A 20,596-nucleotide genomic window follows, 5' to 3' on the forward strand; every position below is an offset into this window, starting at 1 on the left:
ACAAGCATGCTTGCATTCCCCTTATCTATACCCCTCATAATTGTGTATACCTCTATCAAATCTCCTCTCAGTCTTCTATGTTCTAAGGAATAAAGTCCTAACCTATTCAATATTTCTTTATAACTCAGGTTCTCCAGTCCCAGCATCATCCGTGTAAATTTTCTCTGTACTCTTCCAACCTTATTTACATCTTTCCTGTAGCTAGGTAACCAAATCAGCACACAATAATCCACACTAGGCCTCACCAATGCCTTATACAACTTCAACATAACGTCCTGTCTCCACTACTCAATACTTCGGCTTCTGAAGTTCAATGTGCCAAACGTTTTAGTGCTGAAATAAACAACGTGATGCAATCTGCAGAATATTATTGACCCAGAAATTAATGTAAATTATCAGATTAAAATTGTGAGACCCATGTAGAACAGAAAAAAATACAAGATCAACCACACCAAGATCTCTTGCTCCCCTGTGCTGATTGAAGTACAAGAACTATTGAGTTTATAATTTTGGCATCATTGGGTATTAGGTAATGGGAATTTGATCCTCCACAATATTCTGCATGAGAACTTAAACTGGAGGTGGCAGTGTTTTTTTTTACGAGGTTGAGTTGCGAGCTCGACATCAACCCGCACGGATGGAGAGCGCTGTCACTGGATCGAACTCGGGAACCTCTGTTCTTGAGCCCATGCTGACCTCACTGCGCCACCAGCCAACATTATTAGCGACTTAAATGAATGCAGAACTAGACCCTTGTGCTATGTATCCAACCAAATTACAAAAATAAAGAATAATTTTACTAAAAATGAGGTTACATTCTCTAATCAGACACTCTGGCAGGCAATATCATTTACAATGACGATTAGCTTGGAAAATTCAAGCCACCAAACTATAATTTTACATCAACTTTCATCAATAAGAGGCCTACTGGAGAATCGGCAACCTAGCATGCTCTCATAGACGATAAAGCTGTCAAAAGTCAGCACTCGAAGCATTTTAAAATGCATGTCATTCATATGAACTGAGTTGCTGAGTTACAGGGGATGGGAACCAAAGCAGCAGTATAGATAGAGGAGTGGTTGTGGAAAAAGACGTATGTAGGCTTAACAGCAAAGTCAGGAATCTAAAGTTGAGCATAGTAGAATTAATGTTCTTAGCTACATATATTTCAATGCAAGGAATACTTTAGAGATGGATGAGCTTATGGCATGAATCAGCACATGGAATTATGACATTGTAGCTATTAGAGTATCTTAGTTACAGGAGGGGCAGAACCGGCAGCTTAGTGTTCCGGGGTTGGGGTGGGATCTGGGCCAGCTGGAAAAATTGGCTGATACATGGCAGACAGAACTTAATGCAGACAATTGTGAGGTGTCGCACTTTTGAAGGAGCACAGGGTAGGTCTTACATAGTGAGTGCTCGGGCATTGAGGATTGTGGTAGAGCAAGGAGGATTTGGGAATACAGATTCATAATTCCATGAAAGTGACATCACAGTTAGAAAGGGTTGCAAAGAAAGCTTTTGGCACATTGGCCTTCCGAAATCAATGTATTGAGTATAGGGGTTGGGATGTTAGGTTGACATTTTATTTGAAGTTGATGAGGACTAATTTGGAGTATTGTGTGCAGTTTTAGTCTCTGTCTACAGGAAAGATGTTAACAAGATTAAAAGAGCGCATAGAAAATTTATAAGAATCTTGCTGGGACTTGAGGGTCTGAGTTATGGGGAAGGTTGAATAGGTTAGGACTTTATTCACTGGAACATGAAAGATTGAGGGAAGATTTGATAGAGATATATACAATTATGAGGGGCATAGATAGGGTAAATGCAAGTAGGCTTTTTCCACTGAGGCTGGATGAGGTCAAGTAGAGGTCAAGGGTTAAGGGTGAAAGGTGAAATGTTTAAGGGGAACATGATACGAAACTTCTTCACTCAGAGGGTGGTGAGAGTGTGAAACAAGCTTGATGCGGGTTCAATTTCAACATTTAAGAGAAATTTGGATAGGGACATGGATGGGAGGGTATGTGAGCTACGGTCCGGGTGCAGGTCGATAGGAATAGGCAGATTAATGGTTTGGCACAGATTAGATAGGCCAAGGCGCCTGCTTCTGTGCTGTAATATTTTCTAAGTGAGTTAATATTAACCCTCACAACTGTCATCTATCTTTTGCAAATATACACCCAGCTTTTTTTTTAAGGTGTTGGATAATCTGCCATGCAAACAACTCATCATCAAAGCAGGAAAATAAGTAAACTTCAAACTTGTTAAGTTATGAGCTGATTTTCCCAGGAGCCAGGAAATGCAGCAGTAAAATGAAGGTATGCACTACTGGCTCCAAAGGTTGTCTGTCTTAAATCATTCCTCATGGGATGGAAGATAGAGCTCGTTCCAAAAATCACTGGTCTCTGTTCTACTAATCAATTTCTCTGTCAATCATCAATCTCCTCATAAAAATCCTCACTTCCACTAGATAACTATTCACTTCCTCTGAATCTCCATCTTATCCTGCCTCATCTCCTCCCTCTCTTTGATTATGTCAATTTCTTTCCTCCATTAAGTATTACTTTTAGGATGCCAGATACCCAATTCCCAGAGCACATCATTAAAGAGCACAGACTGCTGGACACTTGCCAGCACACCAGCATGTCGATTTGGTCAACAGGCAGAAACACCCAATGAAGGAACAATGTCAAGGTGCAGCCGTTACATTATATGGCTTTCCCATATCCTATGATTGGCCACTTTGCTATCACACTTGAGATTTATTCCTTATTATCCTGCAGTCAGACAAATGAAGATTTGATGAGGCTGACTAATGTTTCTCCAAGTAAACTGATAAAAGTAAAGTGAGGAAGATTTTCTTCCTCAGACACGTGACCAATGCAGAATATAGTACCTTCTTGGAAGCAATTAACAATCAGAAAGGAGATGAGAGAGAAAGACTGGGCCCCACTGGGGAAAGAAGAGAATAATAATCCGGTAGATAAGGAGTTTGTGAAAGACTGCTGCTTACATGCAGAAAATTTGTCGATTGAGGCAGAAAGACGGAATCACAATAGAACCTGAAGTTCTTTGGTGGGGTTGGGGGGATGCTGCGAATAATGCTCCTCCTTCCATTTCATAAAGAATGAGGTTAGAAGTTATTACTTAATGGAGCCAGCCCCTCTCACTTTTATTTTGCTGCTGGAAGTCCTGCATCTTAAATTTAAATTCCATCTGCCACGTTCTAAAATTCAGCTCCATTAAGTAGAATACAATTCACTCATAATAAAATTGCAGTTTAGCACATGAATTTAAGGATTAATTACTACTCTATGCTAAGTTTCACCAAGCAGTACACAATCTAATTCACTCCTTATAGATAAGAGCAAAATAGCTCTCATGCAACTTAGTAACACTGCAGGGCGCTAATTATATCTTCACTTTCATCAAAGGATATCAACATTTCTGTAAAACAGTCTTTAACACAATTGACTTTGCTCTAGCAATCTTTAGCAGCAAACCCTTTTGGATGTGAAATAATCCAACCCCTGTAAAGTCTTATAAAAGGTAATGGAAAGCAGTGACATAGTATTCTGACGCCAGTTTGCATGCAGGCAGTGATTTCCTCCTCCCAAGCAGAGTACATGGCTCAAATCTGCAGAATGGCTACACCATTCCCTACTGCTGGAGTTTCAGTCAAGCCTGGTAATCCTCAACAATTTCTCCGTAACTTCCGCCACCTCCAACGGGATCCCACCACTAAGCATATCTTTCCCTCCCCCCCTCTCTCTGCATTCCGCAGTGATCGCTCCCTACACAACTCCCTTGTCCATTCGTCCCCCCCATCCCTCCCCACTGATCTCCCTCCTGGCACTTATCCGTGTAAGCGGAACAAGTGCTACACATGCCCTTACACTTCCTCCCTTACCACCATTCAGGGCCCCAAACAGTCCTTCCAGGTGAGGCATCACTTCACCTGTGAGTCGACTGGGGTGATATACTGCATCCGGTGCTCCCGATGTGGCCTTTTATATATTGGTGAGACCCGACGCAGACTGGGAGACCGCTTCGCTGAACATCTACGCTCTGTCCGCCAGAGAAAGCAGGATCTCCCAGTGGCCACACATTTTAATTCCACATCCCATTCCCATTCTGACATGTCTATCCACGGCCTCCTCTACTGTAAAGATGAAGCCACACTCAGGTTGGAGGAACAACACCTTATATTCCGTATGGGTAGCCTCCAACCTGATGGCATGAACATTGACTTCTCTAACTTCCGCTAGGCCCCACCTCCCCCTCGTACCCCATCTGTTACTCTTTTTTATGCACACATTCTTTCTCTCACTCTCCTTTTTCTCCCTCTGTCCCTCTGAATATACCTCTTGCCCATCCTCTGGGTCACCCCCCCCCCATCTTTCTTCCCGGACCTCCTGTCCCATGATCCTCTCGTATCCCCTTCTGCCTATCACCTGTCCAGCTCTCGGCTCCATCCCTCCCCCTCCTGTCTTCTCCTATCATTTTGCATCTCCCCCTCCCCCTCCAGCTTTCAAATCCCTTACTCACTCTTCCTTCAGTTAGTCCTGACGAAGGGTCTCGGCCTGAAACGTCGACTGCGCCTGTTCCTATAGATGCTGCTTGGCCTGCTGCGTTCACCAGCAACTTTGATGTGTGTTGCTCAACAATTTACATTGATTTAACAACCAAAAAAAGATACCAGTGAAAATACAACATCAGCTAGCCTTATGTTCTACTTCAAAAGTCACTTTAGTGCATCCTGCCTTATTTACTATACAAGTAATACACTCAGGGACCACTTTATTAGGTACCAGGAGGCAGCTAATAAAGTGGTCACTGAGTGTATGTTTGTGGTCTTCTGCTGCAGCAGCCCATCAGCTTTAAGGTTTGATGTTATTTTGCACCCATCACTAACACGTTTATTTGAGTTACTGTCACTTTCCTGCCAGTTTGAATGAGTCTGGTCATTCTCCTCCGACCTTTCTCACTAGCAAGATATTTTCAACCACTGAACTGCCACTCACTGGACGTTTTTTTCCTGTTTTTCACACTATTTTCTGTAAATTATAGAGACTATTGAATTTGAAAATTCCAGGAAATCAGCAGTTTCTGAGATTCTCAAACCAACCCATTTGGCACGAACAATCATTCCACATTCAAAGTCAACCGCATGTCTTCCCCATTCTGATGTTCAGTCTAAACAAGAGCTGAACCTCTTGACCATCTTGGCACAAATGACATCAGGAGGATGAGGAAAGAAATTCTGCAGTGTGACTTCAGAGAACTTGGAAGAAGGCTGAAAAGCAGGACCTCTGGGGTGGTGATCTCCGGTTTGCTTCCAGTTCCTTGTGCTGGACAGGACAGGAACAGGGAGATAGGGGATCTGAATGTGTGGCTGAGGAGCTGGTGCGGAAGGCAGGAATTTAGATTCTTGGACGACTGGGCTCTGTTTTGGGGTAAGGATGAATTGTACAGAAGGGACGGGTTGCATCTTAACAGACGGGGGACCAGCGTTCTGGCAGGCAGGTTTGCCACTGCTACACGGGTGTGTTTAAACTAAGTAGTGGGGGGGGGGTGGAGGGGACGAACTGGAAATATAAGGATGGAGTTAAAGGGAAAGAGAGAATAAGAAAAGTGAAGAAAGACAACAGAACTAGTGGGGCAGAAAGTTCAGGAAGGGATCGGAGAGTATGGCCAAGTGCAATAGGAATCGATGTGAAAGGTGAGGGGAGTAAAAGTATTTCTTTAAATGGATTAAAATATTATATATGAATGCACGGAGTATAAGAAATAAAGTGGATGAGCTTGAGGCTCAATTGGAAATTGGCAAGTATGATATTGTGGGAATAACAGAGACATGGCTGCAAGAGGACCAGGGCTGGGAAATGAATATTCAGGGCTATACATCCTATCAAAAGGACAGACAGGTTGGCAGAGGGGGTGAGGTGGCTCTGTTGGTGAGGAATGAAATTCAGTATATGCGAGGGGGGACATAGAATCAGGAGATGTAGAGTCAGTATGGACGGAACTGAGAAACTGTAAGGGCAAAAAGACCCTAATAGGAGTTATCTACAGGCCGCCAAACAGTGGCCCGGATATAGGGTGCAAGTTAAATCAAGAGTTAAAATTGACATGTCGCAAAGGTAATACTACGGTTGTTATGGGGGATTTCAACATGCGGGTAGAATGGGAAAATCAGGTTGGTACTGGACCCCAAGAAAGGGAGTTTGTGGAGAGCCTCAGAGATGGATTCTTAGAGCAGCTTCTTCCTACCAGGAAGAAGGCAATTCTGGATTGAGTGTTGTGTAATGAGCCAGATTTGATAAGGGAACTCGAGGTAAAGGAGCCATTAGGAGGTAGTGACCATAATATGATAAATTTTAACCTACAATTTGAGAGGGAGAAGGGAAAATCGGAAGTGTCAGTATTACAGTTGAACAAAGGGGACTATGGACCCATGAGGGAGGAGCTGGCCAAAGTTGACTGGAAAGATACCCTAGCAGGGATGACAGTGGAACAACAACGGCAGGTATTTCTGGGAATAATGCAGAAGGTGCAGGATCAGTTCTTTCCAAAGAGGAAGAAAGATTCTAAGGGGAGTAAGGGGTGGCCATGGATGACAAGGGAAGTCAAGGACAGTATAAAAAGTAAAAGAGAGGAAATCTAACATAGCAAGGATGAGCAGGAAGCCAGAAGATTGGGAGACTTTTAAGGAGCAACAGAAGATAACTAAAAGGGCAATACGGGGGGAAAAGATGAGGTATGAAGATAAGCTAGCCAAGAATATAAAGGAGGATAGTAAAAGCTTCTTTAGGTATGTGAAGAGGAAAAAATTAGTTAAGACCAAAGTTGGGCCCTTGAAGACAGAAACAAGTGATATTGTTATGGGGAACAAGGAAATGGCAGATGAGCTGAACAGGTACTTTGGATCTGTCTTCACTAGGGAAGACACAAACAATCTCCCAGATGTAATAGTGGCCAGAGGACCTAGGGTAACAGAGGAACTGAAGGAAATTTGCATCAGGCAGAAAATGGTGTTGGGTAAAACGGTGATGGGACTGAAGTGTGATAAATCCCCAGGGCCTGATGGTCTGCATCCCAGGGTACTTAAGGAGGTGACTCTAGAAACTGTGGACGCATTGGTAATCATTTTCCAATGTTCTATAGATTCAGGATCAGTTCCTGTGGATTGGAAGGTAGCTAATGTTATCCCACTTTTTAAGAAAGGAGGGAGAGAGAAAACAGGCAATTATAGACCAGTTAGTATGACATCAGTGGTGGGGAAGATGCTGGAGTCAATTATGAATGATGAAATAGTGGCATATTTGGATAGCAGTGACAGGATAGGTCCGAATCAGCATGGATTTACGAAGGGGAAATCATGCTTGACTTATCTTCTGGAATTTTTTGAGGATGTAACTATGAAAATGGACATGAGAAAGCCAGTGGATGTAGTGTACCTGGACTTTCAGAAAGCCTTTGATAAGGTCCCACATAGGAGGTTAGTGGGCAAAATTAGAGCACATGGTATTGGGGGTAGGGTACTGACATGGATAGAAAATTGGGTGGCAGACAGAAAACAAAGGGTAAGGATTAACTGGTCCTTTTCAGAATGGCAGGCAGTGACTAGTGGGGTTCCGCAAGGCTCGGTGCTGGGACCGCAGCTATTTACAATATATATTAATGATTTACATGAAGGGATTAAAAGTAACATGACCATATTTTCAGATGACGCAAAGCTGGGTAACAGTGTGAAATGTGAGGAGGATGTTATGAGAATACAGGATACAGGGTGACTTGGACAGGCTGGGTGAGTGGGCAGATGCATGGCAGATGCAGTTTAATGTGGATAAATGTGAGGTTATCCACTTTGGTGGCAAGAACAGGAAGGAAGATTGCAACCTGAATGGTGTCAAGTTAGGAAAAGGGGAAGTACAATGAGATCTGGGTGTCCTTGTTCATCAGTCACTGAAAGTAAGTATACAGGTACAGCAGGCAGTGAAGAAAGCTAATGGCATGTTGGCCTTCATAACAAGGGGAGTTGAGTATAGGAGCAAAGAGGTCCTTCTGCAGTTGTTCAAGGCCCTGGTGAGACCCCACCTGGAGTATTGTGTGCAGTTTTGTTCTCCAAATTTGAGGAAGGACATTCTTGCTATGAAGGGAGTGCAGCATAGGTTCACTGGGTTAATTCCAGGGATGGCGGGAATGTCATATGTTGAAAGATTGGAGTGACTGGGGTTGTATACACTGGAATTTAGAAGGATGAGAGGGGATCTGATTGAAACATGTAAGACTATTAAGCGATTGGACACACTAGAGGCAGGAAACATGTTCCCGATGTTGGGGGAGTCCGGAATCAGAGGCCACAGTTTAAGAATAAGGGGTAGACCATTTAGAACGGAGTTTAGGAAAAACTTTTTCACACAGAGGGTTGTGGATCTGTGGAATGCTCTGCCTAAGAAGGCAGTGGAGGCCAATTCTCTGGATTCTTTCAAGAAAGAGTTAGATAGAGCTCTTAAAGATAGCGGAGTCAAGGGATATGGGGAGAAGGCAGGAACAGGGTACTGGTTGTGGATGATCAGCCATGATCACAGTGAATGGCGGTGCTGGCTCGAAGGGCCAAATGTCCTACTCCTGCACCTATTGCCTATTGTCCGCATGCTTGCGTGCATTGAGTTGCTGTCATATGATTGCTGTTTAGATATTTGTATTAATGAGGTGTACTGGTGTACGTAATAATCTGGCCACTGAGTGTAGACAACACACAACAAAGTTGCTGGTGAACGCAGCAGGCCAGACAGCATCTCTAGGAAGAGGTACAGTCGACGTTTCGGGCCGAGACCCTTTGTCAGGAGTGTAGAATTCCTTTGCAAACAATTAACTTTGTTGTGTAATCAATTAACTTACTTGGGTACAAACAAACTTATATGCACACAATTTCAATTTGTTTTTCTTTTACAAATGTTGATGCAATAATAAAATTCAGTCCAGATTTTCAAGGGTAAACTGCCATTGTAGTTTTCAGAATGTTATCCCAAATTGTAATATGCAGACTATACACAGACAGTAGCCTATTTTGATTCAGTAAAGCCTTTGACCAAAGAGTAGGATATCTATCTATTTGAATTTTCTAACTTTGATAGAAGGTATTGGCAAACTAGCAATTTTATAGGCTTTTGTGATAAGCCTAAAAATTCAAAACAGTGCCAACAACATTGGAAGGTTTCTGCTGGTAGACTAAATCAGAAGTAAAACTGGCTCCTTAAATCTTGTATCAATGTTGTGGAGTTACATAAATATTCTGCCAGTGAAACTTTTAGTCATGGTTGCACAGCTATTTTTGCTTGTGTATCATTCTTTATTTATGACATCCAGATATGCCAGCACCAGGTGGAATGCCATTAATCTCCACAGACAATAAATCCTTATAAAAGTCTTTCCCAGTTTAAGAATGCACAACATTTGTATAGCCCGTGGGAGAATGCCAGGATGAATTTACAGGCTGATGGAGTACTGCAGATATCTTTTGCTGCCTGGGAATTTCAAATTTGCGGACTGTCCAGGTTATCAAGAGTTTACAGAAGCAGAATGTTGCCATAACTTGGGAAGGATCTGTTTTATGTGACAACATCATCAAGTGGCATGGAGGAAAAATCTCAAATCTGGCTTGTCATGGACCATGCTGAGGGAAATTTAACAGTACCACTCTATTGATGGAATTTGTAATCATCAGAAAACTTCTCTGAATTTCTGTATTGGCAACTATGCCTTCAGCTGCCAAGACACCATACTCTGAAATCCTCTTAGTTCTCTGCACTTTCTTTCTTTAGGCCATTGTTAAGTCCATCCTCACTGACCTAGCTTTTTGATAGCTGCCGTAATAGTCTGTGTGGCTCAGATTCAAATTCTGGCTATTAATATACCTATGAAATGGCCAAGGATAATTTATTACATAAACTGCACTTTTTAAATGCAAATCATTAACAATATGCTTTTGGCAACATTTCTCTTGCCAGTAAATTACTTCCAAAGCTAAATTTACTTTGTGCAAAGCTATATATCATCATAGTGCTGTTTCAGACTTTCCTTTACATACAGGGGGTACTAGCTAAAATCATGCCAAGTGGTTCACTTCAGCCTTGGAATTACAAAATTGTTACATCAGGAATCAAAGTCTTTACATTTACAAGCATGTGTTTTTTGGCTTCCACATACAATTTCCTGTTTTATGTTGGGATTGAGCAGGAACTCTCAATTTCTGGTAAACAGTTAGGCACAGGAACCAGATTCCAAGATGTGGATTTATAGATAAGTAAAGCAAAATGTAATTGTATTTATTTAACCCTGTTGGCTTTCATTTTGTTTTAATTGAATGCCAATTCCTGATTTCACACATCCACCTTTCATTACCTTACCTTCTTGTAACAGAAGATCCAGATACATCAACGAAAAATGTGCTTCATTCACTTCAACCTGAATCCTCACATCTTCCACTAGCGAGACATTCAACCAGAAACGTTGGTCCAACAACAAGTTCTCCAAACAGCGACCAACAAACCCTAGATCAACAGTTGAATTTTAATAATGATGCAGTTAAATGTTGAACAATTTTCTAATGAGTCTGGCAAACTATCAATAGAACAAAAACAAAACTTGTGTTGTCAGTCAAGGACTTCCTTCTCCTGGAGGCACAAAATAAATTAAGTAGCTACTTTTCCTATGTGACCTTAAAAACATTCCTCCTTGGACTACACCACTGTAATATCCATTCCACAACATTATGCACATTTTTAGCGAGGATCTCTGGATAACAAACATGAAAATAGATCCCATTTTGACCTCCCTAAATATTTGTACACAAGGATATTCAAACTGCCTACAAATTAATGGACATATCGTCCCATACATAAAGCTAATTGTGTTATTTTTAAAAATAATTATCAAGGCCATGTAGTCCAAGCACAGGCTTGATCAGCAGGATGCATATAATGCAAACACTGGACAAAAATATGATTTCACGGCAAATGCAAGTGACTGACCTCACTCAGCAAAATTCCCATCATGGTGCTGGAAATATTCAGCAAGTCAGACAGCCAGTGTGGGACACCAAATTGGTTCAAAAATATCCTACACTTCAAATATTAAAAAAAAGGTCTATTCATTGGCTAACCTGCTGACAAAGATTTTCTGTCCAATTTTAAACAGCATAAGTATTTTACAAGATCTGACAGTCTTGGAAGTGGAAAAATCCCTCCATTAGCAATAACACCACAACCCCTTTGCTAAATAGTTACATCATATCCTGGAATATTTCGGCTGGTCTTTGGCATCCCAATGGAAAAAGTTCCAGCCTCTTTGAATAATGGAATATATTGTCCTGTACGCTGGCTTAAGTATCAAAAAAATAAAGTATTACAGATGGTGGAGGACTGAAATAATAAGAAAATGAATTGTTGGAAGCACTGCGGGAAGAGTGGTATCACTACAGAAAACAATCGATTTGTTTAATCTTTAATGTCTCGTTCATCAATATATATGAAATCCTAACCTCATCTCTTACTGCTCTCTACAGTTTCTGCATTGCCTTCCTCAATTGCTATTCAGGCAATAAGCCCAACAGAAAACCCAGTGCAATGCCAATATTTTTAATTACAATAGTGTAAGGCAGTGTTGGTTTTGATAACAGTCGTAAGTTGCATAAACAGACTAGTGTTTGCTAAACAAAGAATAATACAAATGTGGATTCAGTTTCCAAAATGTATATTTGATACCTCTCAAATTACAAATTGCAGAGAAATGATTTTCTCTGTCTGCATCAAGATCTCAAGGGAAACATTAGCCACCTGCTAAAATAAAACACAAGCAGCACATGAAAGTCCCCATTAATAGCGGCCAGAAAACAGCTTTCTCCATGTGCAGAAATGCAGCAAATCGACACTGGGGTAAAGATGATTTTACAAACCAAAAACCTGTTTGTGCATTTTAATATCAGTTCAAAAGTAAGGTTTTTCCTGCACTGGATAAAGATTTTTCCTCTGTAAAATACATGACAGGTTGGAGGCAACTGTTTAATTCCATCTTGCATATTTTTTCTTTTGCTGATCGTAGCTATCAGACAAAGGACTGAACAACAGGAATGCTCATTTGATGTTACTGCTGTCACAAGTTAACACACTGTTTGCATACCTCCGAGAGAACAAATTCTGCAATATTGACACAAAACATGTCAGACTAGTAGCCTCATTCCTGGCAAAGGCCTAATGTATGAATGCATCTGAAGAGTATTAATTCCCCTACATCATCTACCTTTGCAAAACTGCATTAGGTGGCAATTTTGACATTCAGCAGTTGACATGTTCTTCATTAATAACTTACTGGCACAGATTTAATAGAAGACAATGGCATCATGTGCAAAGAATTGTTTGCTTCTCCCTCTCCGCTGTCCCACCAGTGCACCAATTTTCTTCCCTTTGGATTCTACAGAACACTGTTGACAAGTAAAGCTGTTAAATGTATTATTTCTCAAAAATAATATACCATCATACCGAGAGAAAGATAAGTTGTAAATTTCCAGATTTCCTCAACAGTCTTAAAGGTGAGAACAAAGAGGTCCTTCTCAGCATGAACTGAAACCAGTCTTGATGACAATTCCTGCAAAATTAAAAGCATTAGCAGAAATTATTTTATAAATCAGGAGGGATTAGTGGATATTTCTCAACTCAAGCTCTGCAAATCCACTTTGCTTCCCAAGAGCTGGATTAAATAAATAGTATTTCTACAATAAAGCATCATGTTTTTTTTACTATTTGCACTATTCGTTCAAGGCGCTTCAGTACTGAACTGACTCTGGGCTCCTGGACCGGCTCATCTCAGCAACTCCATGGCTAGGGGCTCTGGGGTTAATGTTATTTGTTTACTTTTTTATTGTTTGCACAATTTGTTTTTTCCCCCCACACATCACAGGATGTTTAACTGGCCTTGATCTGTGGTTTTTTTTTCTTTAATCAAGTTCTGTTATGTTTCTTTGTTTTGTTGTTGCCTGAAAGAAGATGAATCTCAAGGTTCAGTACTATATGCATACTTTGATAATAACTGTGCTTTAAATTTTGATGATTGTTAATTGTATGCAGAAATTGAATAATGCAATATGTTCCTCCCAATCTCATTGAAGTCCTGGTCAGTTCTTAAGCATATTCCAAATGAAATTCCAAGTAAAAATTTTACACGCCTATATATGCTGCTTCATACGTACTCTATACACTGCCTATCAGGGGAATCAGGGATAAGCCGGGCACAGGCTTCCAATACAAGATCACTGAGACATCCCTAATAGCCTTCCAATGTAAATTCCTGCTCATCCTTCTGGTGACAGCAAAATGGCACCTTTCACCAACTATGTTTTAATAAAAGTGTTTTATGTATTTTGAAGCATAGTCGTCACATGATTGTCCTGACAGCTGGCAATTACTTACCATACTGTGCAAAAGTCTTAGGCACATTCTTAGCTGAAGACATTTGCACAGTACTGTATTTGTCTATAAGGAGAGAGAGCCTATAAATCTGGCAGGAGCAAAGGATTTTGGGAATTGTAAGGGTGGAGTACCATGGGAGGGGTGTGGGGACTGGTGGCAGAGAAAGAGTGCCAGGGCGGGGTTGGCGGGGTGGCACAGGTGCAGACACACCCAGCCCTGAGACACCAGGCAAGGCTATTTGATTCCAAACAACTGGTTTACTGATCATTACAGAATATATCTCTGCTGCTTCCCACTCCCTCCCCTCTCTCTTCCACTTTTCCCAACCATGATTCCCCTCTCCCTGCACCTTTCCCACTTGCAGTCCTCAACAGAGACCCATATGAGAATCATATTTATCATCACTCACTCACATATGTCATGAAATTTGTTTTTTTGCAGCAGCAGTAAAGTGCAATACATAAAATTACTACAATACTGTGGAAAAGTCTTAGACTCCCTAGTTATTTATACTTGCCTAAGACATTTACACAGCACTGTACATTTCATCCCTTTAATGTAGAAAATATTTGAAAGAATTTTGCAAAATGTGACAAACAAATCAAATTCTAATGCAAATGAGACGATGGCAGGTAGCTGCCAAAATATTCAAAAGATGTTTTGAGATCAAACTGAATAGAATAAGGAAACACACAAAATCCAGAAAAAGCAGGATTTCCCTGTTGACAACCATATTAATTCCAGTCCCCAATCCCTTTCCATCATGTCAGTCCATTGTCTCCTCTACTGCCACAATGAAGCCATTCAGAGTTTGGAGGAGCAACACCTCATATTCTGTCTTGGTAGTTTCCAACCTGATGCCATGAACATCAGTTTCTCCAATGTCCAGTGACTTTTCAACCTCCCCCTTCCCTCTTCTTCAATTCCACTCTGAGCCCCCTCTTACTTCTTCTCTTCTCCTCAACTGTCTGCCTCCTCCTTCCCCTTCTCCCATGGTTCACTATCCTCTACGATCAGATTCCTTCTTCTCCAGCCCTTTATTTTTTCTACCTATCGCCTCCCAGCTTTGTTCTTCATCCCCCCTCCCCCACCCACCTGGCTTCACCTTTCACATAGCTTGCCCTCCTTCCCCTTCCTCCTGCCCCACCCTTTCCAGTCCTAATGAAGGGCCTTGGCCCAAAACGTTCACTGTTTATTCATTTTCAGAGATGCTGCCTGACCTGCTGAGTTCCTCCAGCATTTTGTGTGCGTTCCTCTGGATTTCCAGCATCTACAGAATCTCTTGTCTTTAAGAGAAATGAAAATATTTCAGAGAGCAAATTTCAAAGTGTTATATAATGTTCGGATATTAGTTTTAGGATGTTAGTGTTGGGATGCTCGAAGCACTGCTTCCAATGGTGGAATTAATGGTGGAAGGACATTTAAGAGACCAGATCAGATGATTTGAGAAATCAAGTGTGGAATGTTTTGTGCTGCTGGAAGAGTTACAGGCTAAAGGAGGGGTGTAGACCTGATTTTGCACTAACCAGAATTGTGGTACATCATTATTAATACCAAGTTTTTATACCAAGAATCTTGAAATAGGAGGGGAAGTTGGAAATGGGATGTTAGTAAGGATAAAGTTGTGTTGCTTGCAACTATGTCTGTTTGCATAACAGTGAGTCACCAAAAGAATTTTGGGATATTACAGGAATTCAATTTCTTTTATCACAGAATAAGGATGCACATATACTTTATTTTCCCATTTTCATGTTGCAGTTAAAAAAGGTGCTCCTCTGTATCATGGACAATATATAGTCAAGATATGTATATAAACTATCATCTGTTCCCTGCCAAAAAATGACAACTATCCTTTCCTGTGATGATGTGACATCCCCCTGCATCTTGCAACTCTCCTACAGAATACCATTGACAAATTTTAACGTATTTGTATCATATTCTTATCTTAGCAGGTATTCAACTATATTTCCCCATACAATAGATGTCTTACATTAAAAAGCACCCGGACATCTTTGGTTTCACTTTCTAAAATACACAGCCTCCTTCTTGTTGCCTCTTGAAGCTCATGATCAACAAGTCCAGATTTTTGTCTGATAACACTGTACGATAATGTCACATCTGGAAAAAAAAACACAGAAATTAGACCAACATTATACAGCTTTCTCCAACACACAAGAACATAGGAGTAGGAGGAGGCCATTTGGCCCATCAGTCCTCTGCCATTCAACAAGATCATGGCTTATCTAATCGTGGACTCAAGTCCACCTACCTAACTTTTTCCCATATCCTCTAAATCCCTTACTATGCAAAATTGTCCAAGCATATATAATGAGCTAGCTTCCTTGAGCAGAAAATTACATAGATTCACAACTCTCTGGTAAGTTATCCACGGCTCTATCCTAAATCTACTCCACTGAACCTTATGGCTATATCCCTTAGTCCTAGTTGTAGTTCCATTTTGTAGTACAACTGAGTTTTTAAACCATACTTTCCAGTTGGACAGAAGAAACAATTCTTTCAGGTGTGTTCACATATTTTGAATTAAATGGTACTCTTTACTTTCAGTTTTTGTTCAACTTTATTTTCCATTCACTGTGTAACAGCACTCAGATACACTTATAGTGGCAAGAGTTTATTCTAGTGTTGAGAGAAACTGAAACAGATATGCTGAAGAAAATTTATAATAGAAGTACCCCAGAACTTGAAGTAAAGTTTTGCTAATTATTCCTGAAAGCACTGACCTTTCCCTATGCAACAGCCAGAACATTGAGATTCCATGTAAACTGGCCAGCTGTTTGTGATGGTTGAAGACACTGTCCTGGTGTTTAAAGAAACATAATAGAGTCCTTCAGAGGATAAATTACAGTGTGTGAATCAATAGCTGTTGAAGGAACAGCCACAGTAGTGGAATGAAAGGAGAAGGAAAATTGAATGAACAACTTGCACTGTTAGATGTAACAATGAAACTGCTTCTCCTTTAATTTTAATGGAAGGAAAAAGCTGGAAAGATGAAAAATACAAGTCTTGATTCATGTAACTTCTTTTAAAATTGAGATTGTATATTTTATTGTCTAAAACTTATGTTAACATTTCTTCTACTTTTTGAATAGTTTTTAAAATTGAGCTGTATATCACACTGGGATGGGAACCAGTTTGATAGAGCTGTGGGTGAGCCAGCAGGTTTACAAGTAGATGACGGGTGCAACATGAATGTAAGGAAGGACAAGCCAATGATTGGGTACAAATGCGGACAGAACAGAGTTAAATTGTACCACAGAGGCAAAATTCAAAAGGGTGAAGAATTCAGGACTGAGGTGATGTATTTAAATGCGTGTAGCATTCGGAATAAGGTGAACGAACTCGGCGCAATTAGAGATTGGTTGGTATGACATTGTGGGCACCACTGAGTCGTGACTGAAAGAAGACTATAGTTAGGAGCTTAACATCAAAGGATATACTTTGTATTGAAAGGACAGGCAGGGAGGCGTTGGCGGTGGTGTGGCTCTGTTGGTAAGAGATGGAATTACATCTTTAGAAAGAGGTGACATAGGGTCAGAGAATGTTGAATCTTTGTAGGTGGAGTTAGGAAATTTCAAGGGTAAAAGAACCATTATGGAAATCATATATAAGCCTCCAAATAGGAGCCAAGATGTGGGGTTAAGATTGCAGATGGAACTGGAAAAGGCATGTAATAAGGGTAATGACACAATTGTCATGGGGAATGACAATCAGTATGCAAGTGGACTGGGAATATTAGGTTAGCATCAGATCACAAGAGAGGGGATTTGTTGAATGCCTACAAGATGGCTTTTTAGAGAAGCTTGTTCCTTTTCGGGGAAAGGCTATCTTAGATTGAGTGTTGTGTAATAACCCAGATCTCATTAGGAAGCTTAACATAAAGGAACCCTCAGGAGGCAGTAATAATATTATGATTGAATTGATACTGCAATTTGAGAGGGAGAAGCATAAGTCAGATGTATCAGTATCGCAATGGAATAAAGGGAATTCCAGAGGCATGAGAGAGGAGTTTGCCCAAGTGGATTGGAGGAGGATACTATTGGGATGATGGCAGAGCAGAGATGGCTGAAGTTTCTGGAAATAGTTCACAAGGCACAGGATAGATATGTCCAACAAAGGAAGAAGTTCTCAAATAGCAGGGATAGGCAACTGTGACTGACAAAGGAAGTTAAGGACTGCATAAAAGCCAAGGAAAAATGCATATAAGGTAGCAAAAGTGAGTGGAACGTTGGATGATTGGAAAGTTTTAAAATCCAATAAAAGGCAACTAAAAAGCTACAAAAAGGGAAAAGATGAAATATGAAGGCAGACTAGACAATAATATAAAGCAGGATACTAAAACATTTTTTTCAGTTATATAAAGAGTAAAAGGGAGGTGACAGTTGATATTGGACCACTGAAAAATGATGCTGGTGAGGTAGTAATGGGGGATAAAGAAATGGCAGATGAACTTAATAAGCACCTTGCATCAGTCTTGAGCATGGAAGACACTAGCAGTGTGCCAGAGGTCCATGAGTGCCAGGGAGCAGGAGTGAGTGCCATTGCTATTACAAAGGAAAAAGTGCCAGACAAACTCAAAGGACTTAAGGTGGATAAGTCACTTGGATCAGATGGACTACATCCCAGAGTCTTGAGAGAGTTTGCTGAAGAGATAACATAGAAACATAGACAAACCTACAACACAATACAGGCCCTTAAGGCCCACAATGCTATGCCAAACATGTACTTACTTTAGAAATTACCTCGGGTTACCCATAATCCTCTATTTTTCTAAGCTCCATCTACCTATCCAGGAGTCTTTTAAAAGACCCCATTGTATCCGCCTCCACCACTGTCGCCAGCAGCCCATTCCACGCACTCACCACTCTCTGCGTAAAAAACTTATCCCTGACATCTCCTCTCTACCTACTTTCAAGCACCTTAAAACTGTGTCCTCTCATGTTAGTCATGGGAAAAAGCCTCTGACTCCCCACACGATCAATGCCTCTCATCATCTTATATAACGGATGCATTGGTCATGATCTTTCAAGAATCACTTGATTCTAACTTGGTCCCGGAGGACTGGAAAATTGCAAATATCACTCCACTCCTTAAGAAGGAGGGAAGGTAAAAGAAAGGAAATTATAGGCCAGTTAGCCCAACCTCAGTGGTTGGGAAAGTGTTGGAATCTATTATTAAGGATGAGGTTTTGAGGTACTTGAAGTCTAATGATAAAATAAGTCAAAGTTAGCATCAGTTCTGTAAAGGGAAATCTTGCCTGACAAATCTTTTAGAGTTCTTTGAGGAAGTAACAAGCAGGGTGGACAAAGGAGAGACAGTGGATTTTTAGAAGGCGTTTGATAAGGTGCCACACATGAGGCTGCTTACCAAGATAATATCCAATAGTGTGACAGGAAAGAGACTGGCATGGATAGCGGAATGGCTGACAAGCAGGAGAAAGCAAGTGGGAATAAACAGGTCCTTTTCTGGTTGGCTGCCAGTGACTAGTGGTGTTCCTCAGGGATCAGTATTGGGACTGCTGCTTTTCACATTGTTTGTCAATGATTTTGATAATGCAATTGATGGCTTTGTGGTGTCGGGGTAGATAATGCTGAGGAATGGGCAGAAAAGTGGCAGATTGAATACAGTGTTGGGAAATGCATGATAATACATTTTGGTAAAAGGAGCAATAGTGAGGACTTTTATCTAAATAGGGAGAAGTTTCAAACATCAGATGTGCGGAAGAACTTAGGAGTCCTCGTGCAAGACCCCAGAAGGTTAATTTACAGGTTGAGTCTGTGGTAAAGAAGGCAAATGCAATGTTGGTATTTATTTCAAGGGGAATAGTATATAAAAGCAAGGATGTAATGCTGATGCTTTATAAGACACTAGTCAGGTCACACTTGAAGTATTGTCAACAGTTTTGGGCCCCATATCTCAGAAGGGATGTCATTGGAGAGATTCCTGAGAAGGTTCTCAAGGATGATTCCGGGAGTGAAGGCGTTAACATATGAGGCATATTTGGGAGCTTTGGGCCTGTACTCACTGGAATTTAGAAGAATGCAAGAGGATCTTATTGAAACCTACCAAATGTTTAAAGGATTAAATAGGGAGAGTATGGTTCCTATGGTGGGGGTATCCGGAACTAGAAGGCACAGCCTCAAAGTTGAGGGGCCACACTTTAGCGCAGTGGGAAGGAGGAAATTAGTCTGTGGAATGCTCTATCACTGATCGTTCCTGATCGGTCATGGCATCAAAGGATATGGCGAGAAGATAGGTGTATGGGGTTGTGCGGGATCCGGGATCAGTCATGATGGAATGGCGGAGCAGACTCATTGGGCTGAATGGCCTCATTCTGCTCCTATGTCTTATGACCTTATTATACATTTTGTTGTCTAATATTTATGTTAACATTTCTATTACTTTTTGAAGAGTATTTTAAAAATTTAACTATCAGGAAATGTGGTTCAGCCGGTTGTCAAAGTTCTGCCAGAAGCTTTTAGCAAAGACCTTGTTGTCACCTTACCCTAGATCCTGATTCCATTATTTTGAAGGTGGCTACATTGCAAGCAATTAAGCCTGCACAGATCACTTTGTCAGCCAGGGAATGTTGATAAGTCAGTCCGCCAGCTGCAAACCCAGTGCTGTTAAGAATGAAACTTTGCTACATTAAGTAGTGATGCAAGAAGTAATTGAAGGAATGTAGGAAATTAGTTTGCAAGTTTTGAGAAAACACTTAGTGATGATTGAAGTGCCATTCACTAATTAATAGTACATTTGGCTTAATTACATGGTTGGCCACATTATGTTTTCATAATTGAACGAGCTGGTATAATGCAAGGGAAATAGCAGGAAATGCAGCTTTTGGGTGGGAGGTGTTATAGTCTGTGGGACCATAAATCAGTTGCAAAACAGCAAGAAACCAATCAGTCCCTCACATCCATACTTGCTCCCTACCAGAGCAATAGACTGTAGCTGACTAAGATGTTAGGGTATCTTCAATTCAAAGTACGTTTTCAGGATGTTTTCAGTTCAGCAAAAGTCTTTGACCAGGGAAATAATAATTTGAAATGCCATACTAAACATACCTCAAAAGGCAAAAGAACAGAGAGAGCCGAGGTGGAGAT

The 20,596-nt window shown here is 40.9% G+C and overlaps 1 protein-coding gene across 3 annotated transcripts in view; it reads right to left on the reverse strand.

Annotated features, from left to right (window-relative positions):
- Positions 1–20,596, reverse strand: part of sh3tc2 (SH3 domain and tetratricopeptide repeats 2) — a 121,399-nt gene that overhangs the window by 41,639 nt on the left and 59,164 nt on the right. For all 3 annotated transcript variants that reach the window (XM_063053518.1, XM_063053517.1, XM_063053519.1), the window contains 3 exons: positions 15,463–15,590; positions 12,546–12,651; positions 10,416–10,559 (listed from right to left, as the gene is read on the reverse strand). In XM_063053518.1, coding sequence (XP_062909588.1) covers positions 10,416–10,559; positions 12,546–12,651; positions 15,463–15,590 — 378 coding nt within the window. The remainder of the gene's footprint in view (positions 1–10,415; positions 10,560–12,545; positions 12,652–15,462; positions 15,591–20,596) is intronic.

This window comes from Mobula hypostoma, chromosome 7 (assembly GCF_963921235.1).
Source record: "Mobula hypostoma chromosome 7, sMobHyp1.1, whole genome shotgun sequence".
Lineage (NCBI taxonomy): Eukaryota > Metazoa > Chordata > Chondrichthyes > Myliobatiformes > Myliobatidae > Mobula > Mobula hypostoma.